Raw genomic sequence first — 22,210 nt, 5'->3', positions numbered from 1 at the left:
TTTTTCTGGATTAGCTAACTACAATATTTCTGCAGGAGGAGGATGCAGAAGTAGAAGGCATGCAATATAAGACACTGAGAACGTTTCAGCATGGAATCCGAGTTGATGCCATAGCATGGAGTCCAGAAACTAGACTTGATGCTTTACCTCCCCAGATAAGGTATTTATAATAAATAAGTACAATGAATCCTTGTCTCTTCTCCATTTTCCCCAATTCCTTAATATTGGACTAAGTTTAAAGCTTATGGGTGAAATCTTACTCTTTAGAAATCACTGACAAAGTCTTTGAACACTCCAGTAGAACAACATTTTCATTCTTAATTTTTTTGTTTGTTTTTTTGTTGTCGTTGTTCTACTTGTGTCTCTTGCCCCTCCCTCCCAAGAACTAGCAATAAAGAATATTTTTTTCCTTATTCTTTATTTTAATAGACCTAAAATGTAGTTAGTACTTTCTTTGTACATCTGTGAAGAAGGAATTATTTTAAAAACTTCACTAAGGATGAGACTGTTGTAATGACTTGCTTTATAAAGCTGTTTGTAGCGGTCTGCACAGTATGGGCTATGTTTAGAAGTAGGTCAGATGCTATTTGTGAGACCCATTGGGCTGCAAGTCTAGAAAGATAGTTAACTATTAAATATGTATTTAAGAATTAAAATGTTCTCAAGAGCTTGTAAGCCTCTTCAAAATTACGATGCTTACTTACAGCTGCATTTTTGTCCAGTCTTTTCTGTAAAATATGCTAGAAATTGGTTTATGAATTTACATATTGTTTTTTAAAACACTGATAATGAGAGTTCTTTCAAGAGAAGTTTCAGTGGCAGTTATGAGAGGTATTTCAGGTAACTGATGTTGACTCAGATTTAGCTTTGTAAAATGGTTTGTGTTTCTTTCCATGAAAAAGTGTTCTTGGCACTTGGTACACACTATTTTATAGATAAGTTCCGATTGTAACTCTGCTTATTGCCAAAGCAGAAGAGTTAAGATTGAAGCTTTTGGTTTTTTTCAAAATCTCAGTTTTCCTTTGCATGTCATTTGGCAGGTTTAAACTGAAGGGAAACTGATAAAAAGTCAATGCTTGTGGTGCTAACTGACTGAAGGGCTTTTCTTTGTCTGTTGAGTGTAGGTTTTGTACTGCTGCTTCTGACAGGAAGTTAAGGCTATTTACTTCAGATCTGCAGGACAAGAACGAATTTAAGGTAAGGGCAGCTAAGCTGATTTTTAAAAAACCATTCAGTCTTTAATGAAGTCTGATCTTTAACTGCCCTTCTGGCCTATTTTGCTTAATATACTATATGAGACAGAACACTGAACTGGGGCAGATCCTGTATCTATCATCTAAGGAAAATAATTCTGTTGTCTATACTTTTCTGTCTTTCAAGTGGGAATAACTAATTATCAGCTACATGATCTTTTGATTTAAAAGTATTTATATAACAATTTAACCAAATTGAAGAAAAGCAAGTAGAGGCTTATGGATCATCTAAAATATATTCATAAACAGAATGTTCTACACGTGAATTTCAAGTGCTGTGTTGGATAAGGTTTCTTTATACAGAGACCTGTAAAATTACATGTGGTACCGGTTATTGGACTCCTCTATAAGAAAAGCAGTTTTAGTAATTTCTCTTTCATGGGGAACTGGACGTTGCAATTCAACTCTTTCAAACAGTAGAAAATTTAAAGAAAGAATACTGAATTTAGTACATAACTGCAGACAGGTACACTAAACATGCCCGTAGGCTGTCACTTCGAATCATAGAATGTTGTGAGTTGGAAGGGACCCACAAGGATCATCAAGTCCAACTCTTGCCCTAGCACAGGACAATCCCAAGATTCAGACCATGTGTCTGAGGGCACATGTTGTCCAAATGCTTCTTGAGTATTGTCAGGCTCGGTGCCATGACCGCCTCCCTGGGGATCCTGTTCCAGTGCTCCACCACCCTCTGGGTGAAGAACCTTTTCCTAATGTCCAACCTAAACTTGCTCTGGCACATCTTCCTGCCATTTCCCCTGGTCCTATCATTGGTCACCTGAGAGAAGAGATCAGGACCCGCCCCTCCTCTTCCCCTTGTGAGGAAGTTCTAGACCATGATGAGATCTCCTCTCAGTCTCGTCTTCTCCAGGCTGAATAATCCAAGTGACTTCAGTCTCTTCTTGTACGGCTTCCCTTCTAAGCCCTTCACCAATTTTGCAGCCCTCCTCTGGACACTCTCTCGTAGCTTTATATCCTTTTCATACTGTGGCGCCCAATTTCTAAGATGGAAACAAAAGAACTGTCTACTTCAAATACAATTTCACTTCCCCTTCTTTCAGTGTAGATGCTAGTGTTCTTAAACCAGTGATACAGAAGAAGCCAGGTCTAAATATTGTCCTCGCTTTGTAAGCAGAAGATTGATTTTCTAGAGATTTCTTTTGTTTGCAAGACATGCCAGCTCCTATGTCACTTGGATGTGTACGTATTCTTCAAAGTACTACCTTTGAAACAATGTCCCAGTCCAAGTACTAATATTAGATGTTTGTGCTAACCAGTTTGAATTTGTTTTATTGAGGTCTCAGCCAAGAATAAGCAAGGCTAAATGTCAAAAATAGAATGTAACACTATGATAGTTCATAACTTTAATACCTCTTCCTCTCCCTACATCATCTGTTTATTAGCAAAAGGTACTCTTCTGTACCTTCCAGAATAGACTACACCAAGCTTTCAGACTCTCTACATTGATTTGGGATGCAGCCCAGACTTAACACTTGGAATTACCAATGGGATCTGCCATTTTACTCATCAGGAACTAATTGCTTCCAGAGAAATAATCAGTATATAACTTAACACAAACACACCTTTGATAATTCATGAGCTTAAACTTTTAACATGCAAGTTCAAATAAGCAAGTTTATTCTAATGAAAAATTCTAGTAAACTGTTAATTACTGAATTAGAATGAGATTACAAACAACACACTTCTAAATAACAATGATTTTGAATATACCCAATGAGATTATTCTTTTCTAGTTTATTATCAATGCATGGTCTATATTACAACCAGAGAAGCAAAGGGGGCAACTTAGTAGCCTGCTGAGTGCTGTTTTTTTCCAGAACAGAATTTCTGTGATGGGTTATTTTTCCCAGTTCTGACAAGATTTTTTTTCTGGTATCAGACCAACACAAATGGCACTTTAAAACATGCATTTCTAATTTAAGGGAATTTATTACACAGTAGCTTTGACTGGATGCCTAGAAATAAATTTGAAATGCCACATTTACATTTCCATTAAGATAATAATTATTTTTCATACAAAAAGGTTCATTGGAGAACTGATTGAGCTACCCTTAGGATTTCTTTCTACACAAAACACTTGACTTGCAGTTATAAATTTCTGCTGCAGAAGTATGTTCATTGGATAACACATCAGAATAATTTTTTATGGTAGGTAGTGAGTAAAGAGACCACAGAGCATTAATATAATAGGTATTGAACATTAGAATGCGGTATTTAGGCTGAACAGCCCTAGTTGAGAGTACTAGAAGTTATTTTGTTGCCCCAGAAGGAAACAAGCAATTACAGTTATCTTTATTATTCAGTTCCAGTTGATATGAATAAGCTCCTCCAGTGTCTGATGTAGACAGAAGGATCATAGAATTTGATTTTTGTCAGCTGAAGTTATCATGGGTGCTTCTTCATTTTTGGCAGTACAGAATACTGAAGATCATTTAGTGCTTATGCAATACAAATTAGAAGTGTTGGCTTGAATTTAACAGGAAAGCTGTTAGCTTTGTTTATGCCAGTTCCATCACTGGAATTAACAGTCTAAGGACTTCATTAAGCATGTACTGAGACTGAGAAAAAAGTAAAAATGCATTTTGTTACTGGGTCAGGCTTGGTCTAATGTTAAAAATAATGAGAAAACAGCTAAAAATACATATTTTTACCTAATAGTGAGGAACTCATTAATGAAAAGGAAGAAGATGGACTAGTATGATTATATTGGTAAAAATGTTTCTTTGAGACTATCTTCTGGGGTTTTTTTACACTTTCTCCGGGTAATCACCTTAAGTTCTTATAGCTGGACAATCATCTATATAATGTACTATATATTTCTTGTCAAGAAAAAAGCAACACCTAACTTTGATTTAAAGTATTTGCAAAATCTCAGTTGTTCACAAATACCCGGTGAGCTATGCTGAGCTGGCTCCCAGTAAAGTTTGATACAGTGGTTTCTTAGTAACAGTCAACTGATACCTCAGAGAAGCTATTTCATAAACCTGAGGCTGAACTCATGAAAAACACATGGAAGACTTTGATCCATTGTACGGTGCACAGTTTACACGTGGGATTTTCAGGAAAGGTACAAAATGTGCAAACAAAGCTGAAGGAAGTATGTGATTATAGTAAAAAAGTAATCTCTGAACATTTTGTCTTTTATAGTAGACAATTAGTATGTGTTGCTTCTGGAGGGATAGACAGAGTAATCTTACTCTGTTTTCCCAGTGGAAAAACTGTCTTGATGTAATTATCAACATTGAACTTGAAGCATACTGAGTTTTCCATTACTTTGTCAACATGACTAATCCAAAATTTATGGGTTGGATCAAGCCCAGAACAACAAACAAAAGGTAAAATATGACTCATGGATGTTCATGAAATCTTTTACTTCTTTTGAGGTTTTCATTTGGAAATGAATTGTGGCTTCCTTCTCCTGCTTCAAATGTTGTTTAATAAAAAGCATATTTCATCAGAACTGTACAAGTAAAATGAGGCAGGATATTTGAATTCAGAATGCTGAAAATTTTCAAAAGACTTGGCATTTCTGTCTAAATAGTTTAGCATCATCTTCGGATGTATTAGTTCTAGTATAATCCACTAGGTTTTAATAAAATTATGAGCTATTGGAAAAAATTAAGTTGGCTGCTGAAAATGTTTCTATATTGAATTGATGAGGCATTCATAAAATGAGGGGGATTTAGTTATTGTGCATGCTTGAGAGATTTATTTTTTTTTAATCAGTTCTGCATTTGTTCCTCAGAATAGCTACACTTAGAGAACAGATAGTGTGTTTTCCTTTCAGAAAACTGTGGAACTGGTTGTTTCATTCAACCTTGTTTTCCTCTGTAATCTCTCCCTGTCATACTATTATCCAGAGGATATTTTTGTCTCCTTTTTATGATACCTTGCTGGGCAAAACAAGAGCAGCTATGCCTTGAGACTTAATCAGTGAGACTGAAGAGGATGGAACGGTAACAGATACAACATCTACACATAAACGTTTGCGTGACTTAAAATTTTAAGTGAGATTTCTGTCAAAAAGACCATAGATGTAGTTAATGAGAGAAAATACACATTAAAAATAGTCTGTAAATTTACTCTCAGATTGCAGGATTACTGTAAATCCTCAGATTGAGCAAACTGATATCTTAACTAGCTACAGATTTTCTAATGAAACCAGAGATTATTTAGTCATACCTAGCCCCCATGTGAATGAATTTGGATGTACTTTAAACTTTTGCTGGACCCAAAATGAGGTGAGTTTTGCATGCTTGCTTAATGCTAAACGTGTATAGGTTCTTTCATATAAGTTTTTGAGTATACTGCAAGCCTCAAAAGATGACTGATGTCTGTAGATAAGTACAAAACACTTAACAAAATTGAGAGGAAAAAAAAAAAGTCTTGATATTATGGCCAAAATAGTTGAAAAGCCTTTGAAATACTATCTATCTAACTTAATTTTTGCTAAAACTGGGATTTAGCTTTTATTCAGAAAAGCTATGCTGCTAAGTTAGCTTTTGTAATAGATAAATTATTCTCAGTACTTTGAAATAAAAATGTAATGATTAAGAAGCTTCAAGTGAGAACAATTACACAGTAACTAGGTTCCCTTTGACATTACTTCATGCTTTCTGATACAACTGTAAATGTTTGCGTTTGAGTGATAGTTCACACGTGCATTCACAACATGAGTGCTCATATCCTGTTATTTGAAAATGGATATCTATTAATTCACAGTAAAAGAAGAGTGTGCACTGTACCCCATTTTCTTTCCTATTCAGCACAACAGCATATAAAGCAGAGAGCACAAAGCAGTATGTCTATTCTTCTCAAATGCTTAATAGAAATTGTGCTTAATTGCTAAGGTGTTGTATGGCTTGCTTGGTTTTGCTTGTAGTGTTATTCCTCATTTTTTGTTTTCTGAAAGCCTTCAGCATGCATTGTCTTCTGTTTCATCTTTCACTGAGAGTTTTTTCACTGTTTTTTCTAAAGGTAGCCTTTTGGTCTGCCATCTTCAGTGGACATATCCTCTTAGGCCGTTTGTGTGCTGGCTGCTTGGAAAAGGGCATATAGTGTACAAGTGGCTGGTTTATTGTTCCTTCAGGAAAAAACTTGCTGCTTGCAGGAACCCCTAGTAAAAACTACTATTCAGAGATAAAATAATTCTTTAAGATATGTAGATCATGCATACATTCACTTCCTGCTCATTCTACCCTTTCTGAGATTTATTATCTTCTACCTTTAAAATTCAGTGGTTGAAAGGAGGAGAAAACGTTCTAGTGTGATTCACTGATCTCTACCAAGCAAAAGCATCAGGCTGACCTCTGTGGTAACTACAAGGAATAGCGAGGGGTCTTTTCACCTACAGTATGAATCTACACCTGAATTAGATATTTTAAAGAACTCCAGTTGCTGATAAATACTTTTTTTATCTTCCATGTAAAACAATAGCTTTATCTTAACACTCATACATCTTTCCTTTAGTGGCTCTACTGTGGACTGGTAGAATAGTCAGTTCTAAGGTAAAAGTATTTATTTTTCCTGGTTTACAGACATTTGATGGCCACTCAGATTACATTAACGATCTGGTGTTTGCTCCCAAAGAAGGTCAAGAAGTTGCAAGTGTAAGTGATGATCACACCTGCAGGTGCGTATTTTGTTCAAAACATTATTGAAATAGTAGTGCTTGGCTTTTTCTGTGTGTGTATGCTTAATATGCTTGCTTAAATAAATAAGCATATTTGTTTGGACTAGTCTTGTTAGCTAGGTTGTGGACTGACTTTTTTTGTGACTTGTGGGTTGTTCTTTTTTCAAAGCAACATTTTTAACTAACTAGATACAATATGAAGAAAACTGTTCTGTCTTGGAATTATGTACTCAATAATTTCCCCTGCTGGGACAGGAATAAAAGGCATGAGAATAGGAGAGAGAAGACATGCATAGCTTAGCGCTGAACTGTACAGACCCTCTCTATCCATTCTGTCATCAGATGTGTCAAGTTTAAAAAACAGTATATGTATGTTAACTTGTTTACTTAGCTAAATTTATTTGCCTTACTAGGAGGTGGGATTATCTGAGGACAGTACCATACTAATACATTGGTACTAGCAGCTCATAATAACATGATTATAGCTGCTTCAAACGCATGTATTTAGTTATTTGTAACTGGAAGTAAAAGAGAAACACGATTAAATACTTTGAAATACGCTGGTTAAGGTTTTGTAGTACAGGAGTTTTTCCTTGTCAAAAGGTCCCCCATCCCCCTCTTCTAGTAGTGCACATAAATCTATAAAGATGCTGTTCTTATCCCTCCAATGCAGCTCACAGTTGGAGAGATCAGGAGGGCAGCTATGCAGGCCTCGCTAGTCATTGCAGTCACAAGAGACTTGAGAAAGCATCATCTTTGCCTTTTCTTTTTAATAGCTATTATAATTCAGAACTTGTCTCAGTTAAGGACCTGTTTTAGTTTTTTCTCTGATTATATGAATTATAAATTTGCTCTTTGAAGTTACCACCATATCAATTCCTATATAAATGATCAGGTAGTACTCAGGGGGGAAAAAAGTAATTTTTTACTTAAGCCATCTTCTACCTCCTAAGAGAGAAGGGAATAGCTCTTAGAATGATCACTCTAGGTATGAGTGTATGAGATTTTTTAAAGGGTAGATCACCAACTGGTATAAATCACAGTTTAGTAGCTTTAATTGAGCTACTCTGTCCTACATAAAATGAAAATCTAAAAAATCTGTGATTTTATCACCCCTAGGGAACTCAGAAATACTACTTTGACCAATAGGCAGATTTTCCATAGACAACATGTCCATATTCCCACAAAATCATTAGGAATGAATAGTAGAAATGCATGATGTATTCATAGCGTGTTCTGATCTATTTCCCATCTTTGATTTCTTCATTAAATCTAAAGTTATATTTGGCTTATTCAGCAATGAGCTGTTTGAATGTGTGGCCTTTTTTTGTTTATTTTATGAAATGCAGTGCTCCTTAGAAGAAAGAGAACTGTTTTAAAACCAGTAGTCTGATTGACAGTAAATTAAAAGGAAAAAAAAAAATATAATTAATGTATGCTATCAAGATTTCAACTTAGTAACTCTGAAGGACATTTCATGCTGTAAACCATAAACTCTTTGGTTAAAAGCCATGGGAAATAAGTAGGATTTTTTTTGGCTACTTGAGTTCTTATTTTTTCCATTCATGCATGTGGAGCATGAAGACTTTTTTTACTGAATTTAAAGGTTACACTTTCAAAACTAATGGAAAATACATTCCCTGGGACTTACCAAAATCATTCCTTGCTTACTGTGTAATTTGCTTCAGCAGTAATGTAAGAAGAGGAATAATTCTTAGGTCTGTACTGAGTTTCTATCCTGAAATTGTTCTCAGGATACATCATCTGTTAATACCTTTGGAGTAAAGTTCTAGAACACTTAGTACAAGAACATGAAGTTTTGAGTATTTGGGCATTATTCTGTTTGAGTTCTACTTTTAAGTCTTAATGTCTTAATACAATGTTTCAGTATGTACAGAATATATATAAACATGTTTAGATCTTCCCTGGTTTTCACTCAGTACTAAGTTTAGCAGAGATCTTTAAGGAACCCACATTTTCAGTTTTCATGCACTAAACAATCTTTCCACAAGCTGCTGCAACAGTGATATAACAGAGCTGGGTTCAGTCATTTTGGTTGGAAGACAGACAGTCTAAGTCAGATACTGGTTGAAAAGGCTAAGGTCATATATTCAATGGTCTTACCTTTAAATTGCTGCTATGTCATTCAGGAATTCTTGTTGTTTCTTGCACATACTCTTTGTTGGCCTTGTTGGTCTCACAAGACTTTTTCCCAACTGTGAAGCAGAACTGAATTAAAAATACTTTTGCCTAAAAATAACTGCAGTAGCCGTCTGTGTTATGTGGTTGTGAATGAAAGTGTTGTGTGCATTCATAGACAAGTGAAGACGTGCTGGTAAGTAAATATGCTGTGCAATTTAATAATCTCATGTTTCTCTGTGCTGAGAATCTCAAAACTAATATAACCTTTAAAAGACTTGCTTTTCTGAAAGAAGATGCCTTCAGAAGACTTAAAACCAACCATGTTACAGTTACTCACACCTGTATTTATATTAAAGATCAAAATTCCTGTAAGTAAAACTGCATCTGCAAAATTAATTGAAAAATTAAAATCCTGGGTCCTAAATATTGTGCACAACTTCCTTCATTTTGTCCCACAGATGACTATGTAATAAGATGGATGAAGCTGTTCATAAGCATATAGTTGATTTATATCTTTGGCAGGGTATTGTAATTTTCAAATTTTGCTTACTTTACACAATAATATATAGTAAACTGATATTGAGGAACTCGCAGGATAGATTTCTTGTTTCACTCTTTTATACATTTCATAATTGCTTTACTCTTTCTTAAAAAATAGAAAATAAAATTATTTTTAAAGTTTTATTCCAAAATTTAAAGAAAATGGTAGAAGACTAGCAGAGGAAATAGCTAAAATAACTATTGTTATATTAACCAAAATTTGAATCAGTTTTATTTATGTCCTATGTGTTAACACATTGAGTACAAATGCAGTAAAAATAAATAAAAATAAATATTTGCGTATACATTAAAAAATAAAATTTAGGATATTTATATATTTCTGCTGAAAGCCAAACTTGGTCATGGCAGAAAAGTAAATTACTTCCTCGATTTAATCTAATTCTTTTCCTTCAAATCTAGTGGTTTTTACTTCATGATCTACCTTTCCTATGTCAGTTTGAAAGTTCTATATAATATTTATGTGTAATTAATCAGCTCATCCATTTCTTGGTATCATAAGAACATGTTTAATGATTAGGAAAAGATCTTCTCTGATAGCTTTAAGGAATATTTCATTTAATTCCTTAAAATTATAAGGCATTATACACTTCTTTGAACATTTGCATTATGTGTAGGAACATGTGAATCATGCTTTGCTAATGAGAACTGTGTGTGCAACTACCTGTCCACCACTCTTAATTAAGGAAACAAACAAATAAATAAATAATTGATGGCTTTTTAGTTATTATCTGGAAACACAATATAGGAGGCTGCAGGATTCAGGTGAACAAATCATTTTGTTATGATACTTAATGAAGCCTCTGCAAAAAGAATATAGGAAATGTTTGCAAAACAGCATAAGCTTAACAGGCACCCGTCCACTGTTGGTAGTTTTTGACACTATCTGATGTTTCTTGAAGTATTTAATGCAAAATACCATCCTGGTAAAACCCACTAGTCTCATATGCACACTAAAAATTAACCTCTGATTGTTAACAGGTTAATTCAATCTCATTGATAACCACTTCATACTTATCGTCATTTTGAACTGAAAGGTTATTGACAGTGTCAGGCCCTTTATAATGGCAGAATGGCAACTTCTTGGTCAACAAGTGCTGGATTTAAAAAACTGAAAAGGACTTATCCATTCCTCTCTCTTCTTCCCTCTCTCTCTTTTTCTTTTTTTTCAATTATTCCTTAAACTACATCATCTTCCTCTCTTCTTGTGTGTGTAATAAAAAAGAATATATAGTTGGCTTATCTTCCACTTTATCTGTGAATGTACTTGCCCTTTCCTTTCTGACCTCTGCTCAGTATACTTATGCTGTGGCTCATGATGCTGACTTTGTGAATTTATTTATCAGTCACTTCAAGTTCAGCCTTCTCTGTTGCACATACTACAAATGCCAGTCCATCATAAGGTTAGTTTTGCTCCCTGGACAGAGATTCAGGGGGAGAGGTTTGGTATCACTGGAAACTTAATTAACTAGAGTCTCAAAATTTATTGTAGTGTTTCATCTGTTTTTAGGGTTTTTTAATCTGTAATGTATTTGTTTACATGATACTCTTCTGTCTTAGTTATTTTGTGTAGGCCTTTCTCTAGGCAATATGAAGGAAAGCCAACGATAACTCACTTGTTTTTTTTGTCTTTTGTTTTTTAATGTGTCACCAGCGCTTGTTGCACTTGAGTATTACCTTGTTAATTCAATAAATATTTCAGTCTCTGACTGTATTGAAAAGTTGCCATTCTCACTTATTCCAGCCTCCAAAATTGTATTTTATTTGTATCTTCCCATTCCTAGTGCACTCGATTATGGATCTTTGCCAAAATTTTTTTTAAAAGATATTTTATTTCATGTTATTCTGTCTTCATCTGTTTGTTGTGATAGAATTCCCCACTGTCTTTTCATATAAGAAATGTCATGCCATACCATGAGTCACCATCCCTAGAGGTATTTAAAAGACGGCTAAATGGAGTGCTCAAAGATACAATTTAATAGTGGATAGGTACGGTTGGACTTGATGATCTCAAAGGTCTTTTCCAACCAGGTGATTCTGTGATTCTATGAAAATATTTATCCTTTCTGAGGTATGCAGATTACAATTATCAAGCTAGTTATGCATCATAATTGATGAAAATAAAGAAGAGTCTTGGATTATTTTTAAGAATCTAGTCTTTGATTTTGCATACTTTTTGAATGCATCCCTGTGTCACCCAAATGTAGTCTTATACAGAATCTTATACAATTTCTATTGTACTTTAGAGCCACAATGCAAGTATTAACCAACAACTTCTGTTGGACTTCACAATCACTATGCAAGTATTAACTGGTCTCCTGGTATGAGTATTCAGTCAGGTTAAAAAAAAATAAATAAATCACTTTCTGAATCAAATGTTTGGAATATAATTTCAGTCTGATCTTAAGTGTGGATGAATAAGCCTTTAGTTAGGAAGTCTTCACAATATGCGGATGAAATGGTAGCTATTTCCTGTGTGACACATTATGACTTATGTTAAGGGTCACACAGTCCTAGAACACAGTCTGGCCTATAAATTGTTCTAAATAGAAATCATTGCACTAGATTTGTTTAGCAGTTACCTTGTATTTTGGAAACTCATTGCTAGAATTATAGTTGAGTTTCTCAGTAACAGTCATCCCACTAAAGCATTTAGTTTTATGTCTACATTGGAAACAATAAGCTGATAACTCTTAACAGCTGATTTTTCTTTGCTTGAAAAGATAAAACTGAAGCTTCACATTTTTTCAAAAATGCTGGTTAATCTCTGGCTTTGCTTTGAATAACCTTAAGGGTATTTCAGTAGCAGTGTTTATATCTTTGACTTATTTGTGAGCATGTTCTAAAATGCATATTAGCAAAGAACAGTCAGTCGAGATGCTTGAGATAGTACATGTGCAGGTCCCCTGCCTCTCCTACTTCTACCAACATTGCAGGGAATAATCAGAATTACATCCCACAGTTAACAATTAAAAACAGATCAATGCTTGCATATCCAAGTAGATATTACAAGAAGCTAATGCCAAAATCCAAATGATTCTAATTACTAATTCTTTAATAACATTAACATCTATTTGACCATCAAAAGAAAATGGTGATCATGGATCAACTTTCTGAAAGAGTATTTGCAGATGTGCTCTGTGAAAATGCTTTTATTTAATGGATCAAAAGTAAGTGAAGGAAATGCTCTACAGGACCAGTTTAGGAACCTGTATGCTGAGTCAGGAGATAGTTTAAGATGGCTGTGCCTGCTGGACTAGTGCTAAGCAGCACAGATTCATTTCCCCTTTCTCCCTAAGCAACCATTTTTGTGGCTGGTTTGCACAGTGTGCTGCATAGGGAGTTCTGCTACCTAATTCTGCTACAGATTCTGCAGTGGTGAGCTGTTAGTTGGGCAGTGCATTACGTGATTTATAAAAACTTAAATTCTTTATTTTGTCAGTAAAATAAAATAAATTACAAGAAATTAATATTACACCTTTCTCTTTTTCTGAACAGTTCCACTTCAGCCTTCTGTTCTTTCATGTCCTACCTAGTGTCCTCTTCGGATCTTTGATAATCACCTCCATATGGAGCTGGCAGAAGACCTGACACAAGGCCAGTGTTGGTTGTATTCTCCATAGCATTATCTAATCTCTGCACTTCCATTTTTCTTTTCCGAGATCTTCCTCTCCTCACTCCTTGTGCTCAGTGAGGAATAACTTCGCTCTTTGCCTTTGTTGTGTGATCTCTGTAACAGGAATCTCTCCCTTCTTCATAGTCCTCTAGACTTTTCAGGGGCGATAGGATTTTCCTCACAGGTGGAATATGTCCAGTGGAGATGAAAAGAAACATCAGCAAGGGGTATTTAAGTTAGATATTAAAATGAAAACCAAAAACATGTTGGGTATTAAGACTAGGTCAGACAGTAAGCCATGAGTAATAGTTCAAGTATAATTGATCATGCTTTGTGGTTGGGAATGGTATCAGATGTCAAGGTTTGTTCTACCCCTCCCTCCCTAAAATGGTTGGAAATAGTATGTTGAAAGAATTCCCTTTTTTACTTCCATCTTCTGGGGATTTGAGAAATGCGTGAAGGCTGCAATATGGTTTTGGTTTTTTACTATTGCAAATGATGGTTTTTATTCAGTTAGGATTTGGTTTTGTTCTCTAGTTAGAATTTTTCATAATTCAGAAAATTAGAATATAAAATAAGGATTATCTCCATTGCGACAAGACAGGTTTTGAAATGTTCTAATGAATACTTTGCCAAGTTTTATTAAAGTCCATTGTGTGATAAAATTACTGCACATATGCAGCATGTTATTATCCATATTCATGCTTATGATGTACAATATAGTTGTTCTGACGTAGTTTGAACGTCTTAGCACTTCGACATAACTGCAGATGTCATTTTTTGTTTAAACACAGGATGTGACTGACAAGAGAAATGTACTAATATCTCAAGAATTTTCTTTAATGACATTTGCAACTATCTATTTTGCGTTAGTTTAAACTTTGTGAGCACTGCAGCATTTAATTTCTCAGTCCTTTTGTTACTTAAAAAATAATTAATTTACTGAGCAGATTACATACTGTTTTCAAGGCATTGTTCAAACTTTGGCCCTTATTTCAACTGTAGTTAGTCAAACTTTTCTCCTTTAAATTTATTGTGGAAGCTTTTCTAAATGTCAAAAAAAATACCACAAGCCAAATCACAAGTCTATATAACAATGGTTGGTGGGAGGAGGAGAAGTAAGAGGGTGACATATTGCATGGTTACAAAAAATGACAATGTTTGGAGAAAAGTAGACACTAGTTTGCTTTGGTATAAAATCTTGGTAATATTAGTAAAATTTCAAGGGCTTTGAATGGGAGACAAAATGCTCAGTCTTTTTGGATTGATTTACATGATAGGAATGTGGACAAAACTAGAAAGTCTTCTTAGCATGTGTAGCTGATTTGGGTATGATTAGCGAGTAATTGAGTAACTGAAATTCAGTTTGTCTAAATTTTTGGTCTTTGCACATTTTTTACTTGGGTTAGTCACAAAGAAATACCAAAAAGAGTTAATTGAAGACATATGTAATTGTAAACTTCCATACCAGCATGGACTTGATGCATTCAAACAAGGATCTATTTTGATATATATTGCCTGGTTTGTGGGTTTGTGGTTTGTTGTTTTGTTTTTTTTTCCCAAAACTAAGCGATACCATCTTTGTTATCGATAAAGAAAGAAGAAAATATTAAGAGGGGCATTTATCCTTTTTTTTCCCATCCGATACTGTTTGTTACAAACAATCTTATCATTCTTACAGAGTAAGAGATACAAGTTTGTCATTTTATAAATAACAAAATTAGGGAGGTAGAAAGCTTAAATTTCTATCTCGGCACCTAATAACCTCACTCACTTCAGAGAAGGAAACATCACAGCATACTTCTTTGGCCAAAATGATTCACTGTCTTCTGTTATATCATCATTTTCTCCCTGCACAGTAAATACACATGGAAAGTGTTGATTTGACTTGGACAAATCTACAAGGCAAAATTTTTGGCAGTAGAAGAAAGTATTGTATGTTTCTAAATTACCTAATCAAGTAGATATTTAATTTTTTCAAACGGTTGTCAGGTTTTTGTTTTGACTTTTTTAATAAGGAGACTGATCCTTCAAGATTAGAAACCTTGTGTTTTCTACGGGGAAAACAAATATTTGATCTGTTGTGGTTTGGCAGAAGAAAACAAAATTGTTCATTAAATATATTTACTTTATTCCCATATATTTTGTCTAGACTTATGATGTATTATTTAAGAGTTTTTTGAAATCTCTTAAATATAGAGCTTTGAGCACCCTGTTGAGATATAAACTGAAAAAGTCTGGAGGAAGTCAGCAAAAATCTTCTAGAATAAACAATAATAGTATGTAGCCACTCATCTAACTCAAAAGACTGGGCAGAACACTACTTAAAAATCAGCTGTTTCTAAGGTTTTTTTATGTCAGGGAGGAAAGATACATGTGTATGTTTCAGTGTGAAAATGCATATAAATAGTATGCAGCCTTGTGGTTCTGATATCAGACTGATATTTACAACTGTGATCTCTGTCCTACAACTAAGCTACTGATTTTGTAGGAAAAGAGGCAGGTCAGCAGTGGCTATGAGGTAAATAGTCTCAGTTTTGGTTTTGTTGCATTTTATAAACGAAGTAGCTTCATGGCTCATTAACACTCATACCGAATGCATCCAAAGAAAACTCAGTCATCACCTAACCTAGTTTTGGTGTTTTAGCATACGCTTCCCTGTCAATCCATATTGACCAAATATTGTTGATTTTTAATTTTTTTTTTACTACTTGATATGTACTGTAGGTGCTTCTAAAGGAAAAGATTAAACTGGCACGTGATTTATTTGTTGAAAGCTTGCCAAGTCCCTTGTGAGCTAGTGTTACTTCTGCCATAGATCCTTTTGTTTGCCTTAGCTTCATTTTTAGTGTCTTGTATTTCTATTACTCAATCTGGTCTTACTGGGACAAAATGGAAATTCATATATTAAACAAGCAAAATTATTTACAGCACAGTTTTAGGCTTTACATGGTAATACGGATGATTTCAGTTGCTTGGTACTTCACTCTAGGTTGCTTGTATCAGCTAGACCAACACTGACCTTCTGCTTTGTATTTGTCTCACTCTTCTTTATGGTATAGTAGTAGTGTTGACTTATGAATAAAGTGGGAATGTATCATCTAGATTCCATGTGTAGGCAACTAAACTTGTTAAATTATTTGTTTATTGCCCTTTTAAACAGAGGCTTGGCCTAATTCATCAGTGTTAAAATACATTATCTTCAGCACTGACCACTTTTACTGACTTCTTGAAGTAATAAAGCACGAACACTATTTCATTTGGTCTCTTTCTTTGTGAATGTATTGAGGCACTGAAAGTTAATGTTAATTCTTTTCTTTTATTTTTTTTTGCCTTAGGGTCTGGGATTTGGAAGGAAATGAGAAGGCCCATTTTGTTTTACGTTCTCCTGGAATGAGTGTTTGCTGGCATCCTGAGGAGGCTTTTAAGGTTGTATTTTCCAGCTCTTCACCCTTACCACTTTTAAAATAACAGGAGGGTGGACTTACCTAAACTACAAATCTTTGATGCTGTATTCAGATTGAAGTTTGGGAAGCTAGTGTATGTTGTAACTGGATATTGATTGGATCTGCTAATGTGAATTCACTGTAAATTAATTCTCATTCTTATCATTTTACCCTCAGTCTCTCAGTCCTCCCATCAGAAATAGTCTTTCTTGATTACATACATCAATTGTTGTTGATAGCTATTCTGATGATTGCATATTAACTTACAATTACCAGAGAAAAGTTCAAGTTTTTCTCAGTCATGGTAACACGGTTCACCAATAACATAGACTTATGAAGCATGCCAGCTTTTGAAAAGGATCTGTTTGAAGTTAGCAAGGGATTTTTTTGTTGTTGTTCTTGCTTGGAATATATGAAATATGTGCTGAAAAATCAAAGCAAATAAAGAAACTGTGATTTTATACTTATCTGTTTATTGTACTGCGGAGGATTAATCAGCTGATATAAACCAAAATATTCAGCTTCATTAATGGTCTATTCCTTGCAATCTTGGATTTATTGTGCCTTTTGTGCCAATCAGTAACTGCCTTACGCAGCTACTAATAGTTCAGATTACCACACAAATACACACTTAAAACAGAGAAAAGCAGTCAAATAAGGTATCAAAATATTTACATAGCAATAGGGAAGAAAAATCTCTATTCTCGCCACGCTTTCCACCAATATCAATATCTGGCCCTTACTAAGAAAACTAGGAAAACTGTTGATTCAGGTGGTATCACAATTGAATGTGTTTGCTATTGTTTGCTACTGGGCAACTTTGTTAGCACAACAAAATTACTAGATTAGCTCAAAATTATCACAATGTTACATATATTATATATATGTCTTACATATTAGCTTGTATTTTCTTTGACCCTTATCAAAGAGTAGGCATGGGATTTCTTTTTTTTCTCTTTCTTTTTTTTTTTTTTTTTAAATGAAAAACCCCTTCAAAAAGCTAGTAAAACTTGACAGACTGATGGTTGCTGAAAAGCTTATGGCAGGTCAAAATGCTTACTGCACCATGTCCTTTAGTTTGCAGAAGAGCATGTTTTGGTGAAAGCTCTCTTTTTCCAAACAAACTTTGATGTTACTGGATTGGAGTTTTGGTTTTAATGCTTCTTTGCCTTTCTTAATTATTGCTCATAACTGTCTGAGAACCATCATCTCCTCATGAAAAAAAGCTCTTTCATGATTTAATCAGAAAGCTCTTTCTACAATACTTAATAAACAACTACTTGAATATATGACTTTAATATAAAAAGTTTAGGTAAAATCTGTTGCTAACTGTTACAGGATGAAGCAAGAGGTGGTATATAAATTCAGTAAGCATGAATCCATATTCTGCAGTTACACTGATCAATGCTGTTGTTTCCTTGTACAGTGCTATGTCTGTCAGTCAGTTCTTTGTAGTGAGAACAGGGACGTTTTAATTTTAAAAGAATAACTTTTTGCTTTACAATTCTAAAAGCACAGTGCATCTGTGGTTGAGAACTGGTGCTTCTATGTGCCAAAGTTATATACATGGATTTCTAAAGATATATATAGATAAAATCATGTAATTGCTATGTATAACAATGTGACAGTAGTATAGATTAATGTGCCTTTTATTTATTGGTGGAAGAGTGTTCAGAAGAATGTTTTCTGGTACAAAGTGAAAAACTGTACCTATTTTAATATTATTAATATTTGCTTGAAAGTATGCTAGGTTTGCTGTAGAGAAGAATCACAGAATGGCTTGGGTTGGAAGGGACCTTTAAGGTCATCTAGTCCAACCGCCTGCAGTGAGCCCCCTTTAAGTACTGAAAGGCTGCAATAAGGTCTCCCTGGAGCCTTCTCTTCTCCAGGCTGAACAACCCCAACTCTCTCAGCCTTTCCTCACAGGACAGGTGTTCCATCCTTCTGATCATTTCTGTGGCCTCCTCTGGACATGCTTTAACAGATTCATGCCTTTCTTGTACTGGCGACTCCAGAACTGGATACAGTACTCCAGGTGGGGTCTCACGAGAGCGGAGTAGAGGGGCAGAATCACCTCCCTCGACCTGCTGGCCACACTTCTTTTGATGTAGCCCAGGATACGCTTGGCTTTTTGGGCTGCAAGAGCACGTTGCCGGCTCATGTCCAGCTTTTCATCCACCAGAATCCTCAAGTCCTTCTCCACGGGGCTGCTCTCAATCACTTCATCCCACAGCCTGGATTGGTACTGGGTATTACCCTGACCCAGGTGTAGGACCTTGCACTTGACCTTGTTGAACCTCATGAGGTTTATATGGGCCTACTTCCTGAGTTTGTCCAGGTCCCCCTGGATGGCATCCCATCCCTCACGGGTGTCAACCACACCACTCAGTTTGGTGTGATCTGCAAACTTGTTGAGGGTGCACTCGATCCCACTGTCTGTGTCATTGGTGAAGATATTAAACATTACTGATAAAACTATTAAGATTTATTACATGCTAAGTTTACAGTGTGCTATTAATTTCTCTTAACAGCTCATGGTAGCAGAAAAGAACGGAACAATACGATTCTATGATCTAATTACACAGCAGGCCATTCTCTCCTTAGAGTGTGAACAAACGCCGCTGATGTCAGCAGACTGGTGTTTAAAAAATACTCTTAAAATTGGAGCAGTTGCTGGAAGTGATTGGCTAATCTGGGATATTACTCGCTCCAGGTATTTTTATACACATCAGATAGGTTTCTTCATTCTCTTCTTAAGCAGTAGATTAAGAGATGTGACTATTTTGCTAATACAGCACTTAAGTGCACTATGTATTATATCACCTATTCAGTAAATAAATTAACATTCATTGGGAATTATGAAATCAAGAGAGATCATTCCCTGGTATTCTTTGTTTCATGTTTATCAATATTTATCTGTTAAAAATAACATAGTCTTTCTTTTTGTCCCTTAAAGACAGCACCTCACTATCTCTCACTGTAAGTTCTATGTGTTTGTTAAAATTTCATTCTAAGTCATAACTGCGTAATTACTGAACCATAATAAACTGGATAACTACTTCAGTTTTGCTTCTCCAAATTGAGATGTAAGTTGCAGGAATGCTCTGATTTTTCCCTCAACTTTTTCCCAGAGGGCAGGCAGTGTGTCCCCTTTGCTGTTTAAATGATACATGCTTTTGGTACTTACAGTATGAGCTGTAGTTGTTTGCAGAACAGTTTTTTTTACCCTGAATGTTTGTTTTTAGTTATCCACAGGATAAAAGACCCGTCCATGTAGATCGAGCCAGATTATTCAGGTATAAATGTCTCTGTTCTGTGTTTTTGTCTATATAAATCTATGTATATGAAAGCAGTTTTGAGTTTAGGGACCTGGTTGTATCACACTGAAATAATTTTTAGGGGGAGCTGATCTATAAACTCTGTGAAATTTGTGAGTTACCTACATTTACTTTGGGTTTTTGGGTTGGTTTTTTTTCTGTTTTACAACAACATGCATATGGGGCTGCGGGTGGTGAATCATTTACAAGCCATGTCTCTGAATTTATTTCTCTGGTGTTAGTGGAATATCTGATAGCTGCATACAGTTAACTTGTGCACTTCTGATAGTCTGATAGTGTTATTTAAAAAAGTACATTCATTTTATTCATAGGTGGTCCCAAGTGAGTGAAAATCTGTTTGCAACCATTGGATATCCAGGAAAGACAACTACTCAGCTGCTTGTTCATCATTTAGGACATCCCCAGGTAAATTTTTGGGTTTAGCTTTTGATTGGAATTGCATCTGTTCTCTTCAAATCAGGCTTGTAAATAGTTAAAAGCTGCAATTAAAAACTAGCCCAAACTATCCAGAAATGCTGCTTGGTCTACCTATTTTATTTTGGTTTGTGTCATCCATGCTAAGGAAAAAAAAAAAAAATCACACCACACTCAACCTGCTATTTTAAAAGCTGCTTGATTTATATATTTTATTTTGCTTTGCCTTATTGGTGCTAACGGGAAGAAAAACACATTTAACCTGTTATTTAATAAATTTTTCAGTCTTACTAATTTCTAAAGAGGCTAAAAACAGCTGGTTGTGCATTTTACAGGTTTAACCTAATTATATTTTAAATCATTAATGAAAATATATCCAGTGACAATGAACACAAAGCATAGGAAATATTTTGGGTTTGCTGGAGTTGCTATACATTTGTAATGCTTATTACCTCCGAACATATTAGTTTTGAGTATGCTTAAATAACAGGAAGTAATTTCATTTAAAAAGGTTTCTAAGTTTGAAAGTATGCCTTTAAAATAATAATAATGTTAATAATAAAAATAGTTGAAACAATTTGTCATCATGGAATATTTTGCTTTTTCTTACTTCAATGTAGCAAGTAGCTACTGGAACTAAATAGCAGATAATCAGATTTTTCAGTTAGATTTCTGTTGTATTTTAACTGTATTTGTTAAGGAGTACTAAATCTATGCTGTTTATATGTCTATGCAACTTCCTATATGTGGTATAGAAATCATTTTTATGGGAAGCTGGATTGATATTTCTCTCTCTTTTTTCTTAAAGCCCATTCTTGCTGGCACTGCAGCTGTAGGATCTGGTTTGACGTGGCACAGAACTCTTCCATTATGTGCAGTCGGAGGAGATCATAAAATTTTCTTCTGGGTAACTGAAATGTAAAATAAGCATTTGCTTTCAATATGAAACTTCACAGCGTAACGTCTATCTTCGAGTAAAACAAAGGAATTTACTCTTTGTACTGGTATTTATTCACTTGGAGAACATAAGAAAGGAACAAGTATGAAACTCGTGTTTGATTTTTACTTTGCAAATACAAGAGCTTTTGTAAAATTGGTTATCATATGTCTAATACTTGATTACTTCCCTTAAAATAAAATGTACGCTTTTTTAAACATGGTATTTGTTGTGAAATTAATTTTTTAAAGTGGGGGGGGTTTGTTAAGAGATTTTGTATCCAGCAATTTCAGTCTGGCAATCTTGCTCAGTTAACACAGCTCAAATACTTTGAAATTGTCCAGAGTACCTACAGAAGGAACACCAGTCTCTGTATTAACTTTCCTGACCATCACTGTCTTATAAAAAAGAAATACAATAATGTATTGTCATAAAATGTTCTCTATGACTGTATTTGCTCAATACACTAGTTACCATCAACAGTGAAGAAGCTAATAGTATAATCAGAATGATAATTTTAAGAAGTCTTATTTCTCTTAAGATGGCAGAGGGATTTACTTCAAGTGTGCCAAACAGTGTGTGGGTGTTTTGTTTACAGCTTTTTACTTCCAGCCTTTTACAGGAAAATCAAAGACATTCTGCTTTCTAGAAGCCTATTTTTCTTGCCCCTCCCATACAAGACCCAGAAATGAAGAGCAAAGAGTAAAAGATGGAGACAACTCCTGTTTTCAGTGTTCTTTTTGCATGCTTTTGCAAGTGAAGTGATATCAAGATGTTCAGCTAGTCTAACAGCTCCTTACAGCATCATAGCCATCCTTATTAGCAGTAGTTAGATTTTAAAATATTTTTTTGT

General features: G+C 34.8%; 1 protein-coding gene across 1 annotated transcript; it reads left to right on the top strand.

Annotated features, from left to right (window-relative positions):
- The first annotated feature begins 33 nt into the window (after positions 1-33).
- On the top strand, positions 34-21,463 carry NUP37 (nucleoporin 37). The gene is made up of 8 exons (XM_010175450.2): positions 34-160; positions 1,125-1,197; positions 6,812-6,906; positions 16,561-16,651; positions 19,200-19,381; positions 19,914-19,964; positions 20,318-20,411; positions 21,229-21,463. The coding sequence occupies exons 1-8, from the start codon at positions 60-62 to the stop codon at positions 21,340-21,342; spliced, it is 801 nt and encodes a 266-aa protein (XP_010173752.2). The 5' UTR covers positions 34-59; the 3' UTR covers positions 21,343-21,463.
- The last annotated feature ends 747 nt before the right edge of the window (positions 21,464-22,210 follow it).

Source organism: Antrostomus carolinensis, unplaced genomic scaffold (assembly GCF_000700745.2).
Source record: "Antrostomus carolinensis isolate BGI_N321 unplaced genomic scaffold, ASM70074v2 scaffold24839, whole genome shotgun sequence".
Classification (NCBI taxonomy): Eukaryota; Metazoa; Chordata; class Aves; order Caprimulgiformes; family Caprimulgidae; genus Antrostomus; species Antrostomus carolinensis.
This window is presented reverse-complemented; position numbering and strand designations above follow the sequence as displayed.